This window comes from Epinephelus fuscoguttatus, linkage group LG14 (assembly GCF_011397635.1).
Source record: "Epinephelus fuscoguttatus linkage group LG14, E.fuscoguttatus.final_Chr_v1".
NCBI classification, from domain to species: Eukaryota; Metazoa; Chordata; class Actinopteri; order Perciformes; family Serranidae; genus Epinephelus; species Epinephelus fuscoguttatus.
Window position 1 is genome coordinate 21,372,285 of NC_064765.1, and position 21,846 is coordinate 21,394,130.

The window sequence follows — 21,846 nt, forward strand, 5'->3', positions numbered from 1 at the left end:
TTAAACTGAGATTAACTTGCACTTTTTAGTCCAATTAAAATCGGACTCTGGTTTGTTGTCCCCCTTGGTGAGATTTGTTTAGGCAGGTGTAAACACAATAATCACATGGACTAATATGATCACAGTGAGACCCTTGAGAGGAGGGCGTCTTGGTCAGGTCCCAAACGATCTCTGGAGTCGTTTGTGTGTGATGGGAACATGATCCGACCTTGATCCGACCCAACTACCTCCTGTAGCCAAGTGTGCTTTGCATTCTTGGATGCGATAGAGCACACAAACTGTAGCAGCTTGCGTAGCAGTAGCAGCAGCAACTAGCTAATATTAGCTCCCTTGTTCTGCTCAGTTATCTGAAGGCAGCACATCTTCTTTGGAAAGTGTAAAACAGTATTATATTTTCAAGACATTTCCTTGAAGTGCATTTGGCGCTCTGCTGGTATAGATATGTTGCCCAGATAATTATTACAGCATATTCCAGCTCTGCCATTGCTTCATGTTAAATTGCATTACCAGTGTTTCTCTCACAGAAATATGCTCTAGTCCAGAACACAGGACTTTCTTCCTGTATTGACTTTCTTGCTCCCTCCCCAGATGCATCTGACCAATGAGTGCAGAGGACGTTCTCTCATGGTTTATAGTGTTTTTGAAAAACAGCCTTTTAGTTTTAAACCCTGCACATACATCATTCTGCGCTGTGAAGCTCAAACATCCAACTGAAGTCACACTGAGCAAAATACCTTTTTTCTTTTTTAGTGGACGTGGACATAAATATATTTTTCTTCCTGTGTCTGACAGGATGCTGCCCAATCAGCAGGCTTCCACCCATCTGGAGCTGTGGTTGCCATAGGAACGCAGACTGGCAGGTAGGAGATCCCATCACCAAACAACATTAAAGAAATGTTTACATGATTTGATCAGCTAAAAAAGAAAACCGTCATTGGCACAATCTTCTAAAGCAGATTTTAAAAGCGAGGTTATTGAGCTGTCATTGATCCTGCAGGTGGCTGGTTCTGGACACTGACTCTAAGGATCTCGTCACAGTGCACACAGATGGGAATGAACAGCTGTCCGTTATGTGCTACGGGCCAGGTATGGTGATAACTGCTGACAGAGTGTTTCCCCTGTGCATACAGAGTGTTTTCACTGTCTGTTGTTATTTGTTACAGCACAGTGTGTGTTCACGTCAGGGGAAAATAATAAGAAGGCAAAACTTCAAAGATGTACATTTTGTTTTATTTTACCGTCAATAATCTTCGTGTCTTCTTTTGTGTTATTTAGATGGTAACTTCCTGGCCATCGGCTCCCATGACAACTACATCTACATCTACGCTGTGGCGGAAAATGGAAGGAAGTACAGCCGAGTGGGGAAGTGCTCGGTGAGCACCTGTATTTATAATCCCCCCCTCATCTGTGGCTCCATTATTTTTAGTTCCTCCAGGCATCATCTTTATATTTAGTCCCCTCCTGGGCTCTATGTTTGGGCCTCCGCTCTGTACACCCTGTCCTCACTGTGTGTCGATGCAGGAGCTGTAAAATGGTAAATGACAACAGGCTGAGTCATACAGTGCTGAGTCTACGTAAACATAATGACTGAGGGTGGCCATATCAAATCCAATCCACATTTTTAGAATCATTTCTGGAGCTTGAAAACCATACTGCCTCTAGTCCAGGAATACAATGAAGCTAAATTATCTAACCTGGTCTTTTTGTGTCACATCTCAGGGTCACTCTAGTTTCATCACCCATCTGGACTGGTCAGTGGACTCCCAGTACCTGGTGTCTAATTCAGGGGACTATGAGATACTGTATTGTAAGTATGATCATTGTCATTCACTCACAGCCAAAGACAAAGACCAGACTATCCCTTTAATTCAATTTCTTTTCACATTTCAAAAACAGTTTACATGTGAACTGATATACGTCTAAATGATCAAGACAGAATAAGAAACATTTTTGTCAACATAACAGCACCCATAATATTAACATATGCTAAAACATGTTGTGTACTTTGTTTGTGTGTCTTTTCCTAGGGATCCCGTCAGTGTGTAAACAGGTGGTCAGTGTGGAGACCACCAGAGACATAGAGTGGGCCACCCACACCTGCCCTCTGGGTTTCCAGGTCTTTGGTAAGTGAAGGCTCCTTACTTCTTTTTCTCTAGGTGTGTGTTTGTGTTTTATTGTCCAATTGATAGTTGTCTCTGCTCCTCAGGCTTGTGGCCCGACGGCTCAGACGGCACCGACATCAACGCTGTCTGCAGGTCCAATGATAAGAGCCTCCTGGTTACTGGGGACGACTTTGGGAAGGTCCACCTGTTCTCACACCCCTGTTCACAGTTCAGGGTAAGATACTGTGTACTGTCCTCTCATTCAATACTGGACCAATTTTAAAAACCGTGGTTCCCATTGGTCACTCAGGGTGCTTTCACACCTGCCCTGTTTGGTTCGGTTTGGTCTCAGTCCGGTTACAAACGAACTCTGGTGCGGTTCGTTTGTGGTGAGAACGTGTTCTGACTTTGATCCGAACCAACTGCAGTCACATGACACATTGTTTGGGTTAAACATGAGCATGTTACAGTCCTGGAGGATTATTAATGTGCACCTCCTCCTGTACTGCCTTAATATGCACATTCAGCACATCCAATGCATCAAAACATTGTTTTCTAGTTGGAGCCGCACCTCGTTTCCAAACTGTATGGTTTGCCTAAAATGAACAATGACAGCAATATAGTCCACGATGACCAGCGCTAAAATCAACCTGCGTAGTTGTCCCTCCATTGTGACATTAGAAAGTGTCACATTTATCTTGCAAGTGTACTCTGCTTCAACGTTTTGTTTACTTCCTGGATTTTTCCCACATGGAAATTCTGACCAATCGAGAGCAGCTTTCTCACACAAGGCATGTTAACTGGTCCGCTTGTAAATGCTGCCGTGAGAACACGAACCAACTCTAGGCAATTATACAACTTTGTAACAAAATTAGTCCCTGATTCGGACCAAAGCAAGACAACTCTACGTCTGAAAGCACCTTAGACACAAAAACATGGGACTAAAACTTTCATTCACAATTTATTGAAAGGCAAAGCTCTTTATTTGTTTTTCTTTCCAGGCTCCCAGCCATGTTTATGGCGGCCACAGCAGTCACGTGACCAACGTGACTTTCCTGCATGATGACAGCTACCTGGTGTCAACTGGAGGGAAGGACATGAGCGTGATTCAGTGGAGGATAGTCTGAGGAGTCGACTGAAACAGATACTGTTGGTTTCTTACTGCTGCTGGGGCCTGAACCCCAGCTGAAGCAAACTGAACTGAACTGAACTGAACTGCACTAAACTGAACCAAACCAAACTTAAATTAACTCAGACGCTAAAAAAAGGTGGATCTACCTGAACTGAAGTGAATTGACAGAAGAGGAACTCAAGGTTTTTCTTCCTGATCTGAGATGAACTGATGGACGTGTTAAAGTGCGGTTGCTTGAAATACAAAAATAATAATAATTCCTGAATATTTCACCTTTTCTTTATTCACACTACATGTACAAAAGCAAATTTTCCACGTACTGTAGCCAAGTCACCAATGACACAAGACAAAACAAATCGGATCGAATCCAACTAAACAGAACCAAAGGCTCTGACTTTCTGACTGCATCTGTATTGTTTGGCTTTCACTGTTCTTGTATCGTGCGCACTCCTGCCACAGATAACGGACTGAAGAGGTTCCAGACTGAGTATCGCCACCGTGCTGGAGATCCAAGAGCATTGGAGCAAAAAAAACTGTATGAAAAGGAAGGAAGAACATAGTGATTTTCTAATTGTTAAACTTTCTTTTGTTTTGTATTTAACAACTCAGGAAAGCACTAGTGAAGCGGGACTCCTCCCTGTTACTAACAGTGACACATCGAAACGAGCCCTGAACACATCTCACTAAAACAATAATTAGATTCAGCTGTCGTCCAACCATTACTGACTCATTTGCCTTGACTCATAGTGTATGAAATCGACCCATACAGTCTGGGCAAATGCTGAAATTGGTGGACATGATAATTAGATACAGCAAGATCCAGTCAGATGTGACGTCACCTAAACTACGATCATTTAAGGAATATCAGCATTCAGAGTTAGGAATCATTTTCTACGACATTATCTGAACATGTTCTATGTTTTTGTGCTTCCAGGTCTTTAATAAAAGGCACCTTTCCTATTATTTATACATCATGAGGCAAATCCTTCACTGCCACTTTCAGTTCCTTGAGTTTTCCCCCGCAACAAATCCCCGTTTAGTCCCAGATGTGTAAATATACTGAGAGGCTTGAAATAGACACGAGCAAAATAAGGGTGCATATACAGCATTTGAAACTGTTTCATATTTTTTGGGATGCATTGTGTGTTTCCTTTGCCTTGAGGTGCAGGGAAAATGAAAAGCATGTATTGGGGATTTTTCAACAATGTGAAGCCTTTTCAAATCTGTATGTATCTGTTTCGGGAAGAGGAAGGATGAGACCATTACACTGTAACTGTTTACGTCTGATGTGCTCCTCAGTCGTGCATCATCAGTCACTGGCGAGATATTTAACTGACTGACTGACTAATGCACTGCTTCAACCTGATGAACATGCAGCAGGTGTATTCACCTGCACAACACAACAAGCAAATCACCATTTAGTACTTACCGAAGCTTTTCGTGAACCAATGATGTCTGCTTTCAACCTTCCGAGCTGCGTTCTGTCCGTACACCTACTGTACATCACACTCCTCATCTTATGGTTAACACTAAGACAATATTACACACGTGCATGAATAAATAAGATTTCTCTGACGGGGGTTCAGCAGAGTTTTAGTATGATCATAACTGCCACTTATATCTGAGGCATGTTGGTGTTGGGTTGATGGTTGGAGTTGTCCTATCAGGAAAACCACTGAACTTTAACAGCAGTAATATGAAGTCACCACTCTACAGAGTGAATGTAACGTGATTTGTCTTACCACTAAACACTTGGGGTTGCAGAATACCACTGAACATTTAACATTTGTCTGGAAGTAAATGCAACATGAAATTCCTATGAGGCTGTGTCTTATATTTTCACCTTCATCGCTGTGTTTTTATTTTGTGGGTTTTCTTTATTTTACAGTCTTTATTTCAAGAGGAGGTCTGATCACAATCTCTAAGAGATGGCATGTGTTAAATTTATATTTCTGCATAAAACTGCCCATAAATGCCAGTAATAGTTCTAGTACTGAGAGTAAAAGAGGTTTGGGCATCTTAAAGGAATACTTCTCCCACAAAATGACCATTTGTAAATCAGTCTCATATGCCTCCTGGATAAACGGAGAATCCAAAAATGCGGAACGTTCCTAATGAGTTGAAATAAACAGAGACATGTTTAACAACAGCAAAACTATATCAAAACATTTTACAAACTTGCCCACAACTCATGGTATAATCCGATTCTCATGTATCCAGTCGTACTTCCCAAACATATGCATTTTCACTCAAACTTTATTCAAAACACGAGTCTAAACCAGTTGTCGGCAACCTTTACTGTCAAAAGAGACATTTTGGGCCAAAAAGCTCTCAGATAATCTGCCTGGAGCAGCAAAATATATTTGAGCCTTAAAATGAAGGTAACAGTAACATCACCATAACTTATAGGTCTACATGAGCGTTTTTTAATATGTTTTACCACAAGGTGGCTACTCAGTGGTGGCCTATTCATGATTGTTGGGTACTTTAACTTTGCAGGGTTGGCGGTAAAAGCAAACAACTATGTCCTGGTCTGTTAAATTCTCTATTGTCCTCCCAGACTTTCCCTCTCCTTTTTCCGATCTGGAATCCATAGCTAGCTTAGCTCGGGGGATCCAAGACAAGCTGACACTAATGAGGTTTAAAAAAGTAAAGAAAAAGGTGATAGGCTGTATGACGCACATTTAGTTGATTAACTGTAAAATCATTTTTTATTCTGTGTAGACTCTTAAAAGGATTCATGGGGTCGGTGGAAAACAGGGTTACTTTTCTTTTTCAGCATAAAAATATTACGTTGTTTATTAAATTGACAACTTATTTTAAGAAGTTGGTAAAAATCAAAAACACTTGACATTTTGAGCAGGATGAAATTAGAATAAATAAGTTAGAGTATCTTAAATAAAATAGTTTGACCACTAAATATCAATACAACTTTTGGATAAATATGAATATGGTTCAACTAAATTAACTCTTTCAAGGTCAAAGCAAATTATGTTTGTCAGATTATAAAAGACTTGAAGGATTTACTCAATAATGTCAGAGTTGGAACTACTTAAAAAGAGACATGCAAATTGTTACCTTATTTTTTTCAAGTTGGACCAGTGATGAATTTTTTTTATTATTCATTGTTTTGTAAAATGATGAACATCTACAGAATGTACATGTAATTCTTTACACACAAAAAAAGAAAATGTTGGAGCTGATGGTCCTTTAAGGTTATTGTGCGATGGATTCATTGGCCATTCTCCATCTGAGATCACACTGGGCTGTGTGTGGCCCATGAACATTCATTCATTCATTTATTTTTTCCACTCATGTCCATCCACAGCAAACAAAGCCACAATCAAAAAATTATAACACACAATCCATGATCGAGAAGGAGCAGGGAGAAGAAAACAGTCTGATTTTACCTGCCTCTCTCTCAAAACACACATAAATAAGAAACAGACAGTCTGACAGTTGCAGTTAATACCCAGTACCTACAGTAATTTCAGATGGAAACATCACTGATTAAACAGAAGAATGAGAAACCAGAACAGCTCCTACATGTCAACTCCATATACTGTAGTCCAGTTATTTTTTTCTTTATACATTTTCTTAAACTGAAAAATAGTTAGATGTCCCTTTAAATCATTGTCTAAAGAATTCCTCAGTTTAACACCTGCCACTGAAATACACGTCTGTTTTAATGTCGTCCGTGCAAACTGGTGCTTAAAGTGAAATGTTCTTCTGTGCTCAGCTACAGATAAATAAAAGCACACATGTAGAGTGAGGAGGGTTCCAGCAGAGCCTTGGACTAAGAGGCATCTGGTATTTAAAGTGCACAATGGAATGAGTGACCAGTTAAATAAATATGAATATAAATAGCAGTGTAATCTAACTGTGTGAGAGGGACAGAGGTGACAATGTCCTGTGTAAACTTAAGTACGGCAGAATAAGAACAGTACAGGCTTCTCATTGCCTTGTGATCTAACACATACACACACAATATTCCTTTGTCTTCACATGTTCTATATGAGATTTCCATGACAGTTTATCATCCATTATCACACCCAAGAGACACTCAATGTAAAGTCCATCTGTAGACAGTGAAACCATTTCATCCTTCTTTTGTAAGTCTTTTTTATTGCAGAAACAAAAAACAGGCCTACAGTGTCCCACTTTATTTGTACATTTTTCCATCTCACATCTTAAAATAAAAGTCTGTTAATACAGTGTATTTAGTTTATAGTCCCCAGCTGTTGGGCCAATGTTGGAGGATTAACTTTATGGCTTTCCTGCTACTTGATAAAAGTATCTTTAATAAATACTTATCTGTGTTTGGGACAGTTTCAGGTACGAATAAATAGACTAAATCAATCATAATTATCTTATAAAACAATTTCATTCTTTTTTAGATTTGCAAAAACCATAAATTTAGTTGTATCCACAGAGCCATGGGTAGAGGGGCGCCATTAGGCTGCACGTGCGCGTCTTCTCCACAGGTGGGCAGCATTGAGCCGGCCTCTCCACCCCCTCTCCCCTCCTCGCACGCAGCATTAGCATTTCCCCCCCAAATCTCTCCACCTCACCAAAACACTCCGAATGGGAAGAAACCATGGCATGAAGGAGGCGGCGGCTGACCACCACCGTTCACCGTCTTCTACCGAGCGCGAGCCCCGGCTGAACATGGACTTACGGATACGCAGCGGCGCGCGTGGAGAGCAGAGACAACGGAGCACAAAGCGGATGGGAGAAAACGCTCGTGTCCTCGCTTAGCGTTCCTGCAACACGACTCATCATCTAATATCTCTACAGAGGCGCATATAGGGGACGCACGGTGGGCTCGGTGAAGCCTCTCAGACTGTATACAGGAAAACAAGCGGACTGTCGGTTGTGTTCAGCAGCCTCGCCAGTGCCATCATCTCCGGCTGGATAAAAGACGGGAGAATGAGGTAAGCGGCGGCGGCGGCCAGCACCATGCGCTCTGTTTGACGCGTCATGACAGATGCGCACCGACACTCAGCCTCCAGCAAACTGCATTCATACATTCATCTTATAACAATATACAACAATAAGAGCATCTTAACCAAGCTGTGGCTTATTTCTCCCTCTCGTTGAGACAGGATTGTGAGCACCCAGGGGCCCACCCACAGGGCCTCAGCTCCATATACGCGTCCTTTACCAACCCCAACATATACAAGGCGATTAATGTGCATCACTTGTGCCGTTTCCCCTCTGTATTAGCCCTCTATTGTCACCGCCGGACCCGCCCAGCGTGCTCAATGCAGGGTTTAAGCCAGGCTTAGGTTGTCATGGAAACGACAGCATCATGTATTTCTGCACATACGGTGCACCTGGTTGGAATAAAGCGGCGAATATGGCCTGTGCGAGCGGAATAGGATAAGTCAGGGTGCTTATATCCATCGCAGAAGGAGGAGGAGGAGGAGGGTGTTTATTCTGGTGGTTGCCAGGCAGGTTATGAGACGCCCCCACCCCCACCACCACCCCCTTCCTCACACATACACCTACATAAGCCCACTCCATGACTGATCCACACATGCACATATGCAGCCTATGGAAAAATGTCTGCTGTTTAAATCCTCATTGTATGGACAGGGGGTATTTTCAGCCTTCCCCCTGCTTGTGTTGGTATGCAGTATGCCCCGAGGGCCAAATCTTCTCCAGCAGCAGCAGCAGAGTCTCTGTATTTTGTTCTATTTATGAAACCATCCCTTTATACTCCCCCACCCCCCCACCCCCCCGCTGCCTATAGTTTGACTCCTCTGTGCCTCCGTAGCTGCAGCCTGCATCATTTTGTTTTATGGCTTCAGATTCACTCTGACAGCTCTCCTCAGATACAGTACACTCTCTGCTTTTACTGTAGCTACCAGTGTGTGTGTGTGTGGCTGTCTGGGGTGTGTAGTTCTGCAGTTCCTCCCTTGAGAGAGAGGAAAGGGAATAAGGGTAGGAAGAGAGAGAGCCATAGGTGCTCTCACATCTGGATATCTTGTGTGAAGTCTCCCTCATCCACATATTTCACCCCTCTCCTGTAACCTCACACAGCTCTCAGCTCCAGTCGCTGCACTGTTTTGCTCTCCAGACTGTAAACATGTAAGATTCATATCTTCCAGTCCAGTTGGATGCACACGCCGTTTCCTCTTTTCTGCAAAGCCGTGTGCTGCTCACGTCCCATCCTGTGTGTGTGTGTGTGTGTGTGTGTGTGTGTGTGTGTGTCGTTGCCAGAGGCAGATCTGCTCTTTGACTCAGGCCCAAAAGGGAAGTCTTAAATCTCCACAAAGCAACAACAAGGTGACCCGGCTCCTCTTTCTGCAGAGTCAAGATGAAGATGTAATTCAATGAGATCATTTGTTCAGCGTCACTGCCTCCTTTGCTGCGTTTATGTAAGGGTTATGTATGTCCACGCACGTGTTGAGAAGGTTGTGCACGTATGTGAGTGTGGCTGGGATATTTTTAGTCCAGTAACAGTGGTGGTTTGATTATGGGATGCGTTCTCTCTGTTCTCCTTGTCAGACTGGCTACTGTCATTTGGTCGGCTGGATGCATGTATGTGCATGTGAGGAACAGTGGAAGAGGGCAAAATGCGAGGCGTCCGTCCTGGACCGTTAATGCAGGATGATTTCTGAAGCTGCTTGTTGTGGTGACTCATCGTAGGAGAGGTAGAATGAGCGAGTGCAGCCAGTGGAAGGTAAAACGCTGAGTTATGCATCTCACTGCAGGCCGCTGCTGCCCTGCGAGCTGATCAGAGAGCAGCTCCTCCACGTGAGCCGGCGTCACCACGTACCGCCACAACACTCACATTCTCCAGGGTTTCACTGACACAGCCTTTCAAGGAGAGCAGGCAGAGGCAGGGTGAAGGAAATGGACTTTGAAGTAATTAAATCACAATCAGACAGGGCCGGGGATTGTTTACAGATTTGTCGATACTACTGCCCATATGACAGCTGAATTTATCTATGTGAGTGATTTTTATATAACAAAAGAAGCTGGAGTTCTCAAATATGAATCACAACTAGGGCTGCAACTAATTATTGATTTCATTCTCCACTAATGTGCCTGTTATTTGCACAATTAATCAGTTAACCGTTCAGTCTGTAAAATGTCAAAAAGTTGTGAAAAATGCTCATCACAGTTTCACAAAACCAAAAGTGATATCTTCTGTTTGCTTCTTTTGTGCAGCCAATAGTCCAAACCCCCAAAACTCTTCATTTACTGTTATAAATGACTAAGAAAAGCAGCAAAATCTCATCTCACATTTGGTTCTAGCTTCTCACATTTAAGAAGCTCGAACCAGCAAATGCTTCTTGGTTTTGCTTGAAAAATGACAGAAATGATTCGATTATTATTGATCAGCTAATCTATTAATCTAGTAATCATTGCAGTTCTAAATACATGTTAACATGGTTTAAATAATGTAAAATCGGGCTACGCAATCGATCGAAATATTGTAATAATCCCAATATTGTCAAGTGCAGTCTCCAAATTCTGAATCGCAGCGGCTGTGTCACAACGTACCAAATAAATAAAGCATTGTAGTGCTACAGACATACTCCAGAAGGGAACATGCGTGTTTGGTGCAGACCCCAGCAACAATCACATCATCATCTTTTTTTTAGTGAATAGAAATGCTAAACTTAGCATTCCCGCTAAAGTCATGACTCATATCACAATGGCAGTATCTGTCAAAATGATCACAGTATGATTCTTTTTGTGTATTGTGAATCCCTATTGTAAAACTGGCAACATTTAAATTTAAATCAGACACTTTCTGACCAAACAATATGTAAACAAGATGACACATCTCACCAGACATTCAATGCTACTGTTTGGTATTTGAAACCTGCGATACAGAAGGACATGCTTCTGTTAGGGAACGTAAGTATTGTCGAGTATGAAGTAAAGATGCTGGGTTTTTTCCACGAGGTATACAAAGTAGGGCTGCAACAGTTAGTCGACTAATCGATGACTAATCGGCTAGTAAAATAATCAGTGACTATTTTAGTAGTTGACTAATCGGTTTGAGTCATTTTTCATAGAAAAGTACCCCAAAATACTCTTATTACAGCTTCTTACATTCAGATATTGGCAGCTTTACACACTCTGCATGACGGTGAACTAACTTTGTTTTTTTGGTTTAATTTGGTGCTCACTCTGACACCGCTACTGATGAGGTGTCGCTTTCTGACATCGGTTTGGCTCCGCCCACAATAAACTTCATCACTGTTTACAAACACAAAAATGGGCCATATAGTACTTGACTTTCAATACCCAGTGCTAAGCAAAGGTCGGTCATATCAGGTTCCGCCAACATTTCCCAGCTTTGAGAGGTTATCATGTGGATGGATTACTGAACAGGCCTCTTGGGCAGAGGCCCAGGGGCCCCTTGGCATTCACTTGCAGAATATCACTCAAAGAGACACGTACAACCAGGAAGAGACTCAAAATGACCGCACAGAGATACAAAACGATTACAAAGCAACAACAGACACAAAACAACAACAAAAAGAGGCTTAACATGTGTGAAGTCTGTGTGTCTTGCTTAAGTGTAGGAGAGGTTGTTGGGCTTTCTGCATGTCTGGACCCAGGGCCCCATTGTCTCATAATCCACCAATGGGTTATCAACAATTTTTCAGCCATGCTAGCAGCTTGACCAGGATGGATGGTGATGTCTATCTTTGGTTCAGACTAAAATATCTCAACAGCTATTGAATGGTTGCCATGAATTCTTTTACAGATATTCATGGTCCCCAGAGGATGAAGCCCACTGACTCTGGTCTGCAAATTTATTTGTGCAGTACTTTGGTTTATGATCAAGTACCTGCAAAACTAACAACCCCCTCAGCCTCAGCTGTTAGCATGCTAACACGCTAAAAGTAAGCTGGAAACATGGAAGATAAATATGATATCAGCTAAACATCAGCCTGTTTGCGTTGTCATTGTGTTGTCACAGAGCTCTTATTATGTCTGTAGACTAAAGCTAAATGAGACGAGTGACACCATGGGGTCAGATTATCTGTATCTGAGGCCATATTGTGAAATACACCAAGGCTAAAGACATTTTTTCACAACTCGACACATCATTTTACCATCCTTTTTTTGTGTTAAGTCAAAAGGGTATCCACTTTATTTCTATGGGATATCATCGCAAGATAAAGTAATTTATGTCAACTTTTATTTACTAGAGCAGATTTTCAAAGGGTCCAAAGTTCATGTACCCCCTGTTAGTATGTGGTGACATTGTCTTTTAATTGGTTCTCTTGAGTCACATGCTTGGGGCTGCCTTTCACAAGCTTCTCACAACGCTCTGCTGGAATTTTGGCTCATTCCTTCTGACAGAATTCATGTTACTCAGTCAGGTTTCAATGTCCTGTGCCGAGGTGTATTTAAATATATGGCCTCAGCTGTATCTGCAGGTGGACAAAGAGCAAAAACAAGATGTGGATTAATCAATATTCATGTGAAAACGATAACACAATATTCAGACGACTGATAAATTCTGCATACATACATGCACTCGAAGAGGACTGTCTCTCTGTGGTGATGTTATAACAGGGATTTAGTTTCTTCAAAATGACAGTGTTGAAGCTGTTTTTTCTGCCTCCTGTAGATGTCAGCAGTTACTGACAGCAGTGTGTTGCATTGTGCTCTGTAAATGTGTATCTGGCCACTTCATTTCTTGACACAATATACAATTCATAACTGCAGTTTCTCTAGATCAGTGCTTCCCAAGGGGATAGAAAATAAACCTGAGGGGGTGCAAGAAGAGTCAGGGTAGGAAAACAGAACAATCCTGTGTATTACTTTATTTTTGTTTTTGCTTTTTTCACATGTGAATTGCTGAATAGTTTATCCTTTTCAGGCTCCTAAAGACAATTCAGATAACACAGGGGAAAAGATCTTTCCGTAGTTAATGTGGTTGTTACCCACAGATATGTGGATGCAGTGACAGCAGGTTGCAAGTACACACTGCTTTGTTTTAAAAGGAGACAAGTCAGAAGGACTGAGAACTACTGTCAATGATTATCTTCATTCAATTTGAGCATTGGCTTTTCTATACAGTAAATGCAAATACCATGTGTTCCTTAGTCTCTGCTCTGCACTCACCACATACCATATACTATGTATAGCCTACGCTGAACACCACAAACCATCATACCCAGCATCAGACTGTAATCAGGCCATTTTATAGCAGATCCCATACATCATATACAAGCTTTGTATTATTGGAGATTGGGTGTGTAATTTGGCTTAATGGAGGTCAAACAGGCTGTTTCAGATGACACCAACCACACACTAATCAAGCCAGCGTCCTGTAGTTCAACCCCGTTTTAACACTGTGTGTGTACACAGGTGTAGATTTTGTGGGGGACGCACGTGACACATTCCCATCAGCTATTAGAACGTGCATTTTTCTATAACAATGAAAACACGAATGTATATGTAGATTTGTATTTTGAGAAAATTTATTTTGACACAATTTAACCTTCACAGCCAGTAACAACCAGAACAACCAGTGGTTTCCCCAGGTCAGGATCACTCACTGGACCTGATTTTAGAATCAGTACAGTATTAAATATCTGGCAAAATATGCAAATATACAAGATAAGAAGTGTTTTCAAGGAGCAAAAGCAAAACCAGTGCCTAATACAGTAACAATAGGAGTAAGACAACTACAAGAGTTACTGAAAATTAACTAAAAGCAGACTGCCTGATAATCAGTGTTATACTATATAACCTCAATTAGTAGCCCTGCCTATAATTGAGACAGGCCTTTAATTCCTTTCACAAATATGATCAAATTGTTTCTTTAAATCAGTATGAATATTACTTGTATAAAATTAGGCTTTGAATAACATATCCATTATGTGTTTGGTTTGATTTATTGACACAATTGATACATAGAATTTAAAATAATAAAAACACATGTCTGCAATTGTCAGGGATGGAACAAGAAAGTCCAGTACTTATTTACATCTTTGTCCCTGTTGTGTTACGACACTTGTTTTACGGCACCCGGCATACCAACACAACACCACTTTTTCCTGTTGAAACAATACTCACAACTTGATTTAATTTTTATTAAAAAAAAAAAAAGGTGATTCTTTTGATCGATGGGCTCTTATGGACTAAATGAATATAAATAACTTACTGGCCGATCGCTGATTGGACGCATATTCTGACTTTATGACAGCTTCAGAAGAAGGGGGTCACCACTTCTTTTTCATAAATCTGAATTACTTACGGTCTTCTCTGGTGCTCGTGGTTTCAGTAAAATGAAGTCAACCAAGCTAACGGAGTGTAGCGTCTCCATATTAACCAGTTTTAAAAGATTTTTCAATCTAAACAACTAGCTAACGTTAGCTCAAGTGGGTCGTCGACAATCCATCCAAAGAACTTCTATAAAAAATTAACAGCTTGGCAACCAGACCAGGCCTCTAATTGAGACAGGCCTTTATTTGGCAAAATGTGTAGCAACACCAGGCTAGTCAAAGGGACTGGGTGTTTAATTGGGACCAGGCTTTTAATTAAAGTTTTACAGTATAATCATATCACTGATTATCAGGCGCAGTCTGCAGGTGAAGGACTCCCATACCCTCTGTTTCATATCTGCGTCCCCCAGCATTGAGTGTATGTTCTGTAGTTGTGAGTCAGCTGTTTCACTTCCCTCATATACATTCACACAGTTCGGCCTTGGATGTACATTAGCGTCTGCCACTAATGTTTGATGCATGTTCCTGTTGGCTATTTCCTAAAAGGCCTGCTTTGTAAAAAAAAAAAAAAAAAAAAAAAAAAAAGACGATTATCCTGTATTTCACTGACCTTCTGGAGTCTGTTGCATGTTTCTTAGTATTTTCTAAACCCACAAAGTCCCCTAATCTTTCAGTGGACCACAATGCTCTTTGTTTGTTTCCCACACCTCGGCCCGCTGTGACAAAGAAGCTTAATAGTCTAAGTTTGTTGCGGACAGATGGACCACCAGGTTGAGGACAAATTCTGATAACGCCACAAGGAAAACACAAATGTTACCCTGGATGAATAAAGGCCTTTGTTGCTCAAAAATAAAACGAATCATTACATCTACTCCTGCGGTGCGCTCAATTTTTGAGCTGGAAAGTGCGCCCTTTTATGAAAGCCGGGCTGAATGAATGAAGCGGTGTGTTGCTGTGTGTTTCCCACTCTGTAGTTAATTGGTGATTAGGGGTTACGGATTGCTTTTATTTTTAAATTCTGTTGCCGTAGAGTCTATTTAAAGATGAACCGTTCATGCTATAGAAAGGCGGGTTGTGGAAGCACTCCTGTTTCCTATATAGGCTAACATGTAATTTCCATCCAGTGGAAATGATTCCTTGGAGGTTGAAAGACGGCACTCCACAATCCTCAAAGCGGAGCGAGGTGACTGGTCTGCTCCGGTCACATGTTCTTCTTTCTCTCTCCCTCTCTCTTGCATTCCCTTACTCTGTTGCAACACTCCTCATCTCCCTTGCTCACTCCTTCCCTCCCACTCCTTCTGTGTCTCAGTCTTATGTTTGCTCTGCTGGCATTGTGGATCTTTTAAACATTTTTTCTGGGGATGTGAAGAAGAGGGAAAGGTTGGATTTGCTTCAGTGTCAGACAGCATGTGTACCGCTCTCTCCTCTCACACTGACACTTCCCCCTCTCCTCCATAATCTCTCCCTTTATACCTCCTTTCATCCTTCGCTTGAGGACTAGGCTGTCTTCTCCAGCGACATGTATTCCCTGGACGATTTCGGGTAAGCCAGCACCACTCCTCATCATCACCTTTGCCTGTTTTTTTAGTGTTTCTGTGCTGAGTGGTGTGAGTAAAAGGAAAATTGGCTGTGGAGTGTGCTGTAATGATAATGCTTCTCCTAGGAGTGCTGCTGTTTAAAGCCTGGCTCAGCTCTCAGACCACAGAATCTGCTGGCGTCTTCAAATTCCATCTTTGTAGGATTGTTTGCAACAAAACCTGCATTTCTTTACGTGTCATTCTCAGCATTGTCCCAGCTCTACATGCTGTTTTATATAATAATGCAACTGTCTTAAGTTGGAGAGGAAGCAAGGAAAAACGGGAGAGGAAAATCTCCTCTAGGAGTTGCCGACTTTCTCTGGTCTGTCTCCTTCTTTTCCACCCCTCTGTCTGTGTTTTCTCTGGAGCCAGCTGTTAGCAGAGACGCCTGATTGGTTACCCTCGAGCAATCTTTCATTGGTTCAGTCTTTTTTTTTTTTTTTTTTTTCCTGGGAAGAAGGAACGAGTCCCTCGCAGTCTGTCAGTCTGTCCGCTCAGCTGCTCTCTGTCGTTCACAGGACGGATCCCATCTGACTCGTTGCATGTGTGAGAAAGAAAGGCAGGAAGAAAGGGATAGAGCGCGCTAATCTCTGAAAGGCTGCACGAGTGGGACTATCAAAAGCCAGATGATACAAGGATAGAGGGGTCTCTGTATAATATGGCCTCGGCAGATTACAGCGGGACGTGGTGATTTGTTGAAGCTCAAATACAGATGTGGAGCGCAGAGTGGGGCAGAAGAGATAACATCGGAGGTTTACGCTTGACCGCTTGCACTCTAGTAATCTACTGTAAAGTACAGTACATCACAGGGAAAACCTCTCTCACAGTGTGTCCATTATTTATCAGGTGCTGCTCATACTGACGTTCAGACTATAATACTGCAGTGTAACAAAACAAAATTTATATTTATATTATAGCATCATTTCAAAAACACATATTTCCCTCTTACCTGTAGTGCTGTTTATCAGTCTAGATTGTTCTAGCATGAGTTGCAGAGTGTTGGAGATATCAGCCGTTGAGATATCTGCTTTTTATCGAATATAATGGAGCTAGATGGCACTCAGCGCCAAATAACATACATTTGAAAGACTCAACAGCAATGTCTCTCTCCAGAAATCATGACCCAGTTACACAAGATAAACCATAGACCTTGTTGTGAGCAGTTTCATGTAGGAACTAATTTCTTCCTTCCGAACTACACCTGACAACCGTATCACTGCGCAGAAGGAAGTGTGCATCTACTCATGGACGAGAGGCTTGTGCTTATGACAATGCAAGATGCAAACATCAATAGCGTCCTCCTCGGCTGAGCTGTAACGTTAGCTAGTGGTGCTAGGTGAACTCGCAGTGGATGCACGCGTCCTTCAATTCAGTTTTATTTATAAAGCCCAGTATCACAAATCACAGTCAACATCCCGGGGCGGTTGTGGCTCAGAGGTAGAGTGGGTCGTCCACCAATCGGAAGACCAGCGGTTCGATCCTTGGTTCCTCCTACCTGCACGTGTGAGTAGCAGGTGGCACCTTGTATGGTAGCCTCGGCACAGTGTATGATGTATGTGTGTGTGAATGGGTGAATGTGACTCGTAAGCGCTTTGAGTGGTTGGATGACTAGAAAGGAGCTATACAAATGCAGGTCCATTTACCATCCATTTACCGTCCCTCTGTCCTTTGGACCCTCACAGCGGATAAGGAAAAACTCCCCCCCAAAAAAACCTTAAACGGTGGGAAATAAAATGGTAGAAACCTCAGAAAGAGCAACTGAGAAGGGATCCCTCTTCCAGGATGGACAGACATGCAATAGATGTCGTACAGAACAGATCAACATAATAAATTAATTAACAGTAATCCGTATGACACAATGAGACAGAAAGAGAGACAGAGACAGAGAGAGATGCAGGACAGACAGTAATGACAGTCGCTACAATAATAGTATTTTGGTGGCATATATGTTAATATATGACAGTTTATATATGTGCTAATAATAATCATGTGTGTAAACTAATGGTGGAAGTATGACAATAATAGTAGCAGTAGTAGTAGGACCATGACAGCAGCGTAACCACAAGGCAAAGCTGAAATTTGAGGGAACCTGCGAGACAGTGGGGCGTAAAGGTTTCCTTCTGTGCGGTGATAGGGTTGGTGAGTGTAGTTGTTGCTCTCAGTGAGGACTGTGGATTATCTTGAGTAACTGGGTCATGATTTCTGGAAAAATCATGTTCCATTATATTAGAGAGAAGGCAGACGTCTTTACGGCTGATATCGCCAACACTTGACATCTCACACCAAAGCAATCTTGATAAATAGCACCACAAGTAAAAGGGAAAATATGTATTTTTGATTATGGGGTGAACTGTCCCTTTAAGTGTTGCCTCTAGCAGGTTTCTGAATTTCTGTTTAAATCTTCATCTAAACAATCCTGTTGTTATTTCTTCCTGTTTAGCTGTCATTTATTCTCGTTCTTGCCCCTCTCATCCTCCACATATTTCAGCTGACAAATCAGTAATGGCACAAATTCCAGTTAATGACACAGGATACAAGACTGTATTCAACGCTGACTGAAACTGTGTCAAATATAGACAGACTTTTATTCCCTTTGTCATTTCGTACCCCGTCTATGTATCCTCTGAAGTTCCTGCAAAAGGAAGCGGCGTTTCCCTTTAAGGATCAGGATTAGTGACAGGACTGGAAGGTGGAGAGAGGCGGAGGAGAAGGAGAAGAAGAGGTGGGGGAAGGGTGTGCATAGAAGTGGGGGGTTGCTATCCGTATTGTCCATGACAATTAGCTGGAGGGCATATTGGCATCGACAGAGATATGTAATGAATAAGTGATGTCGTTATGGGGGTCAACATGCTGATTTCACTCAGGGGGGCTTTACTGCAGCTCGCTGTAGATACAGTATGATACCGCTAAGTGATCTCCGTATTTAAGACGATGATTCCTAATCAGTATTTCATCAGAGAATCCTTAGTCTCATTATGTGTATTGATTAGGAAAACTAATGTAATGGAGCTAGATGGCACTCAGCGCCAATATGAAACCAATACTGGAACCAAATAGCTTTGACTGTAATGGGTGATTGTGCTGAACAATAAATGCCTCTACTTGCTGAGCCATTGTATCTACATTACTAATGATGTTTTTGTCTACCCGTCTAGTTTAAGATTAAATATTTTTGGAATGCAGTCGTGAAAAATATCCTGTATTCATGACATCTCTGTCCTCAGAGCTTTATAATGTGAGCTGATGAAAGTGTGCCGGGTGACACTGCCCACCTTTACACTGTGGTGGTTGTGTAGATCTTCTGTGCTGTCAGGTTGAAGATGTGTGTGAGGCATCTGCATTTTGCCAAAAAATACACTTAATACCTTTAATGAAATTCCTCCAAAGTCTTCACTACGTATATTATATGAGTCTGGACAGGCACGCATGCAAACTGTAACTGTTTTGGTTGGCCGAGACTAACAACCGTGAGGTGGTAACTCTTTGTTCTTTCATGGTTAGTTTATGATCTGATACACATTCTCCACAGTGAGAGCTTTGTAGTTAGACGGCCTGTCATGCTAATTACTGTTTTGATCTTAGAGACGTCAGCAACAATGATTGAGGTCATATCCACGTATCATACCATAATGCCTGTTGTGTTTACATGCGTGTTTGTTTACAAAAGAATGTCACCAGAATTTGATGCCGAAATAAACAGCAGGCTTTTCCTGACCATTATTAGACTTGGATACAACACTGAATAAACAGAAAAACACTACACTGAGACACATTTTACTGTCATTTCTGGTCGAATTTAAAGTTCATTGCGCTTTGAGTTGGTGCACTTGCATTATTATGCTATCATCATTGTAACAGTGGCATAAAGTGGTCTTAGAATGACAGTAATATTGTTTATCATAATTATTTCGGGGACAATATAATGTCCAACAAAAGTAGTCATTGTGACAGGCCAAATAGTAAGTGTTACTTTAGGCACCACCAACATATTGTCACAGAATCAAAATCAAAAATACGTTGTGAAGGGATGCTTCTTCACCTGCTCTGAGAATGCCCCCTGATGAACTATTGGATAAAGGTTCATGAATGAATAAAAAACATTAGACTAACTTTGAGTTCTGCCAGAGGCTGTATGTTCTCAGAAACCCACAAATGACATCTCACTGTGGAGCCAGGGACTTTACTCAGACCAGTACAAGGTATGATAGGCAGTATGAGAAAGCAAAGACACTGGAGGAAACCAGGTGAGCCCTCTTTTAAGGAGTAGTTCACAGAGCTCGCAAAAGTTGCACCATATGAACAAATCTCCTTCAGTTCTAGGACAGGATGGAGAAATAATGTGGTGAAGCGGAGAAGCTACTTGGAGTACGTTGCTGGTGTGGACGTATCTTTAAGTGGATGATACGCCATGTGCATGGTGCTCTGAGAGGTGATCTGAAGATTGTGGTGCATTTTATGTAGGAATATAGATTTTTTTTAAAGCATCACTTATGTATTGCTATTTATACATTTTTATATTATTATTTTATTGAGTTATTCTTTTTTTCCCCTTGTGTATGTACATACATTTGATTTATTAACACTCAGTGACACTGTTTTTGTTAGGAAAAAAAAAATCAATAGAATATTATTAATTTTAAAAAAGGCATCAAAAATGTGCATTATGTTACAATGTTGAACACTAGTTTGTAAAATATTTTTAAAAAATAAAAATATGTGTATTATGCTGCTTTACAATGCATAAAACTAGTATTGAAAGTTTTAGAAATACAAAAGTATGTGCACTATGCCACACTGTAAAACACTGTATGAAATAGAAATAAGAAGAAAAAGTATGTATATAATGTGTAGGATAGGTTAAATATACATTCAAGAGAAAATGTAATTGAGGTGAAGTAATCACTATTAATGAGATTCTGTATGAAGATTATGAACAAACTCAATCAGCAGCCTTTAATCGAGAGGACATACAGTAACACTATTAAAAGGTGAAATGAAACATTTGTTGTATGTGTGAAAATGTGTTTAGTCCCTAAAACAAGGACATCAATCACTGTCTTAAAGTCTGAGTTACTTTGAAGCTGTTTTTTCTTTTATTTTATTTTTGAGAAATGAATCTGTAAAGACTTGAATTTAATCCCTGAGACAGACTTCTGACGTGCAGAGCTGCTGCAGCTGTGTGTACATTTATTTTTGGACAAAAAGACCATCAAAGCCACAAAAAAGTGGAGTATTTTTTAGGAAGTGTCTGAGGAAAAACAAAACAAGTTCTTAGAAAGATAAAGCGATGTCTTAGAGGCACTCCCTGGTCAAAGTTGAGATCTTCTGAATTTTCATTTCCTCTGGTTTTGCATTTCATTTTGACTTAAATTGTGCCTGTGAACGGTAACAATGTTCAATTTCTGAACGAGTTTTAAATATGCTACTTCTAATGTGCATTGGTTGAATGTATTTCTTAATCACGTCTGTGTTATAAGCAACAGTCCCACCCTGGGACACAGAGAATCACATGTTTGTTGCTCAGTGCGATCACTTGCCCTGCAGCAGTTTTCGCCTGTTACCATTTTGAAATGTTAGTGAGCGGGCAGTGTCCCGTCCTCGGGGCACAGCAGAGACTCGTCTGTCACAGATCGAGCTTGTTAACATTTGCCCGGCCCGCCGCAGAAATGTCCCGCAGTCCAGCTGGGCCCCCAGAGCCGCGGACGAGCCAACGGTAATTCTGCTTGGCACAGGCGTTACTGCGAGCCCCGAAAAAAAAACCCAAATCCCTGTCGACTGATTCTCCTGTTTGTCCAATCACTGCTGCCTGTGACCCTCATTTAACC

The 21,846-nt window shown here is 41.4% G+C and overlaps 2 protein-coding genes across 9 annotated transcripts in view; both read left to right on the forward strand.

Moving 5' to 3' along the window:
* Nucleotides 1-5,047, forward strand: part of eml1 (EMAP like 1) — a 76,837-nt gene extending 71,790 nt beyond the window's left edge. For all 6 annotated transcript variants that reach the window (XM_049595736.1, XM_049595732.1, XM_049595734.1 and 3 more), the window contains 7 exons: nucleotides 793-860; nucleotides 998-1,086; nucleotides 1,276-1,373; nucleotides 1,720-1,807; nucleotides 2,028-2,123; nucleotides 2,207-2,337; nucleotides 3,104-5,047. In XM_049595736.1, the coding sequence (XP_049451693.1) occupies nucleotides 793-860; nucleotides 998-1,086; nucleotides 1,276-1,373; nucleotides 1,720-1,807; nucleotides 2,028-2,123; nucleotides 2,207-2,337; nucleotides 3,104-3,229 (696 nt within the window). In that variant the 3' untranslated portion in view covers nucleotides 3,230-5,047. The remainder of the gene's footprint in view (nucleotides 1-792; nucleotides 861-997; nucleotides 1,087-1,275; nucleotides 1,374-1,719; nucleotides 1,808-2,027; nucleotides 2,124-2,206; nucleotides 2,338-3,103) is intronic.
* A 2,694-nt stretch (nucleotides 5,048-7,741) lies between these two features.
* Nucleotides 7,742-21,846, forward strand: part of evla (Enah/Vasp-like a) — a 62,507-nt gene continuing 48,402 nt past the window's right edge. For 2 of the 3 annotated variants that reach the window (XM_049595739.1, XM_049595742.1), the window contains exon 1: nucleotides 15,702-15,986. In XM_049595739.1, coding sequence (XP_049451696.1) covers nucleotides 15,964-15,986 — 23 coding nt within the window. In that variant the 5' untranslated portion in view covers nucleotides 15,702-15,963. Of the gene's footprint in view, nucleotides 8,169-15,701; nucleotides 15,987-21,846 lie in introns of those variants that run through there. The other variant, XM_049595740.1, reaches the window with a different exon arrangement.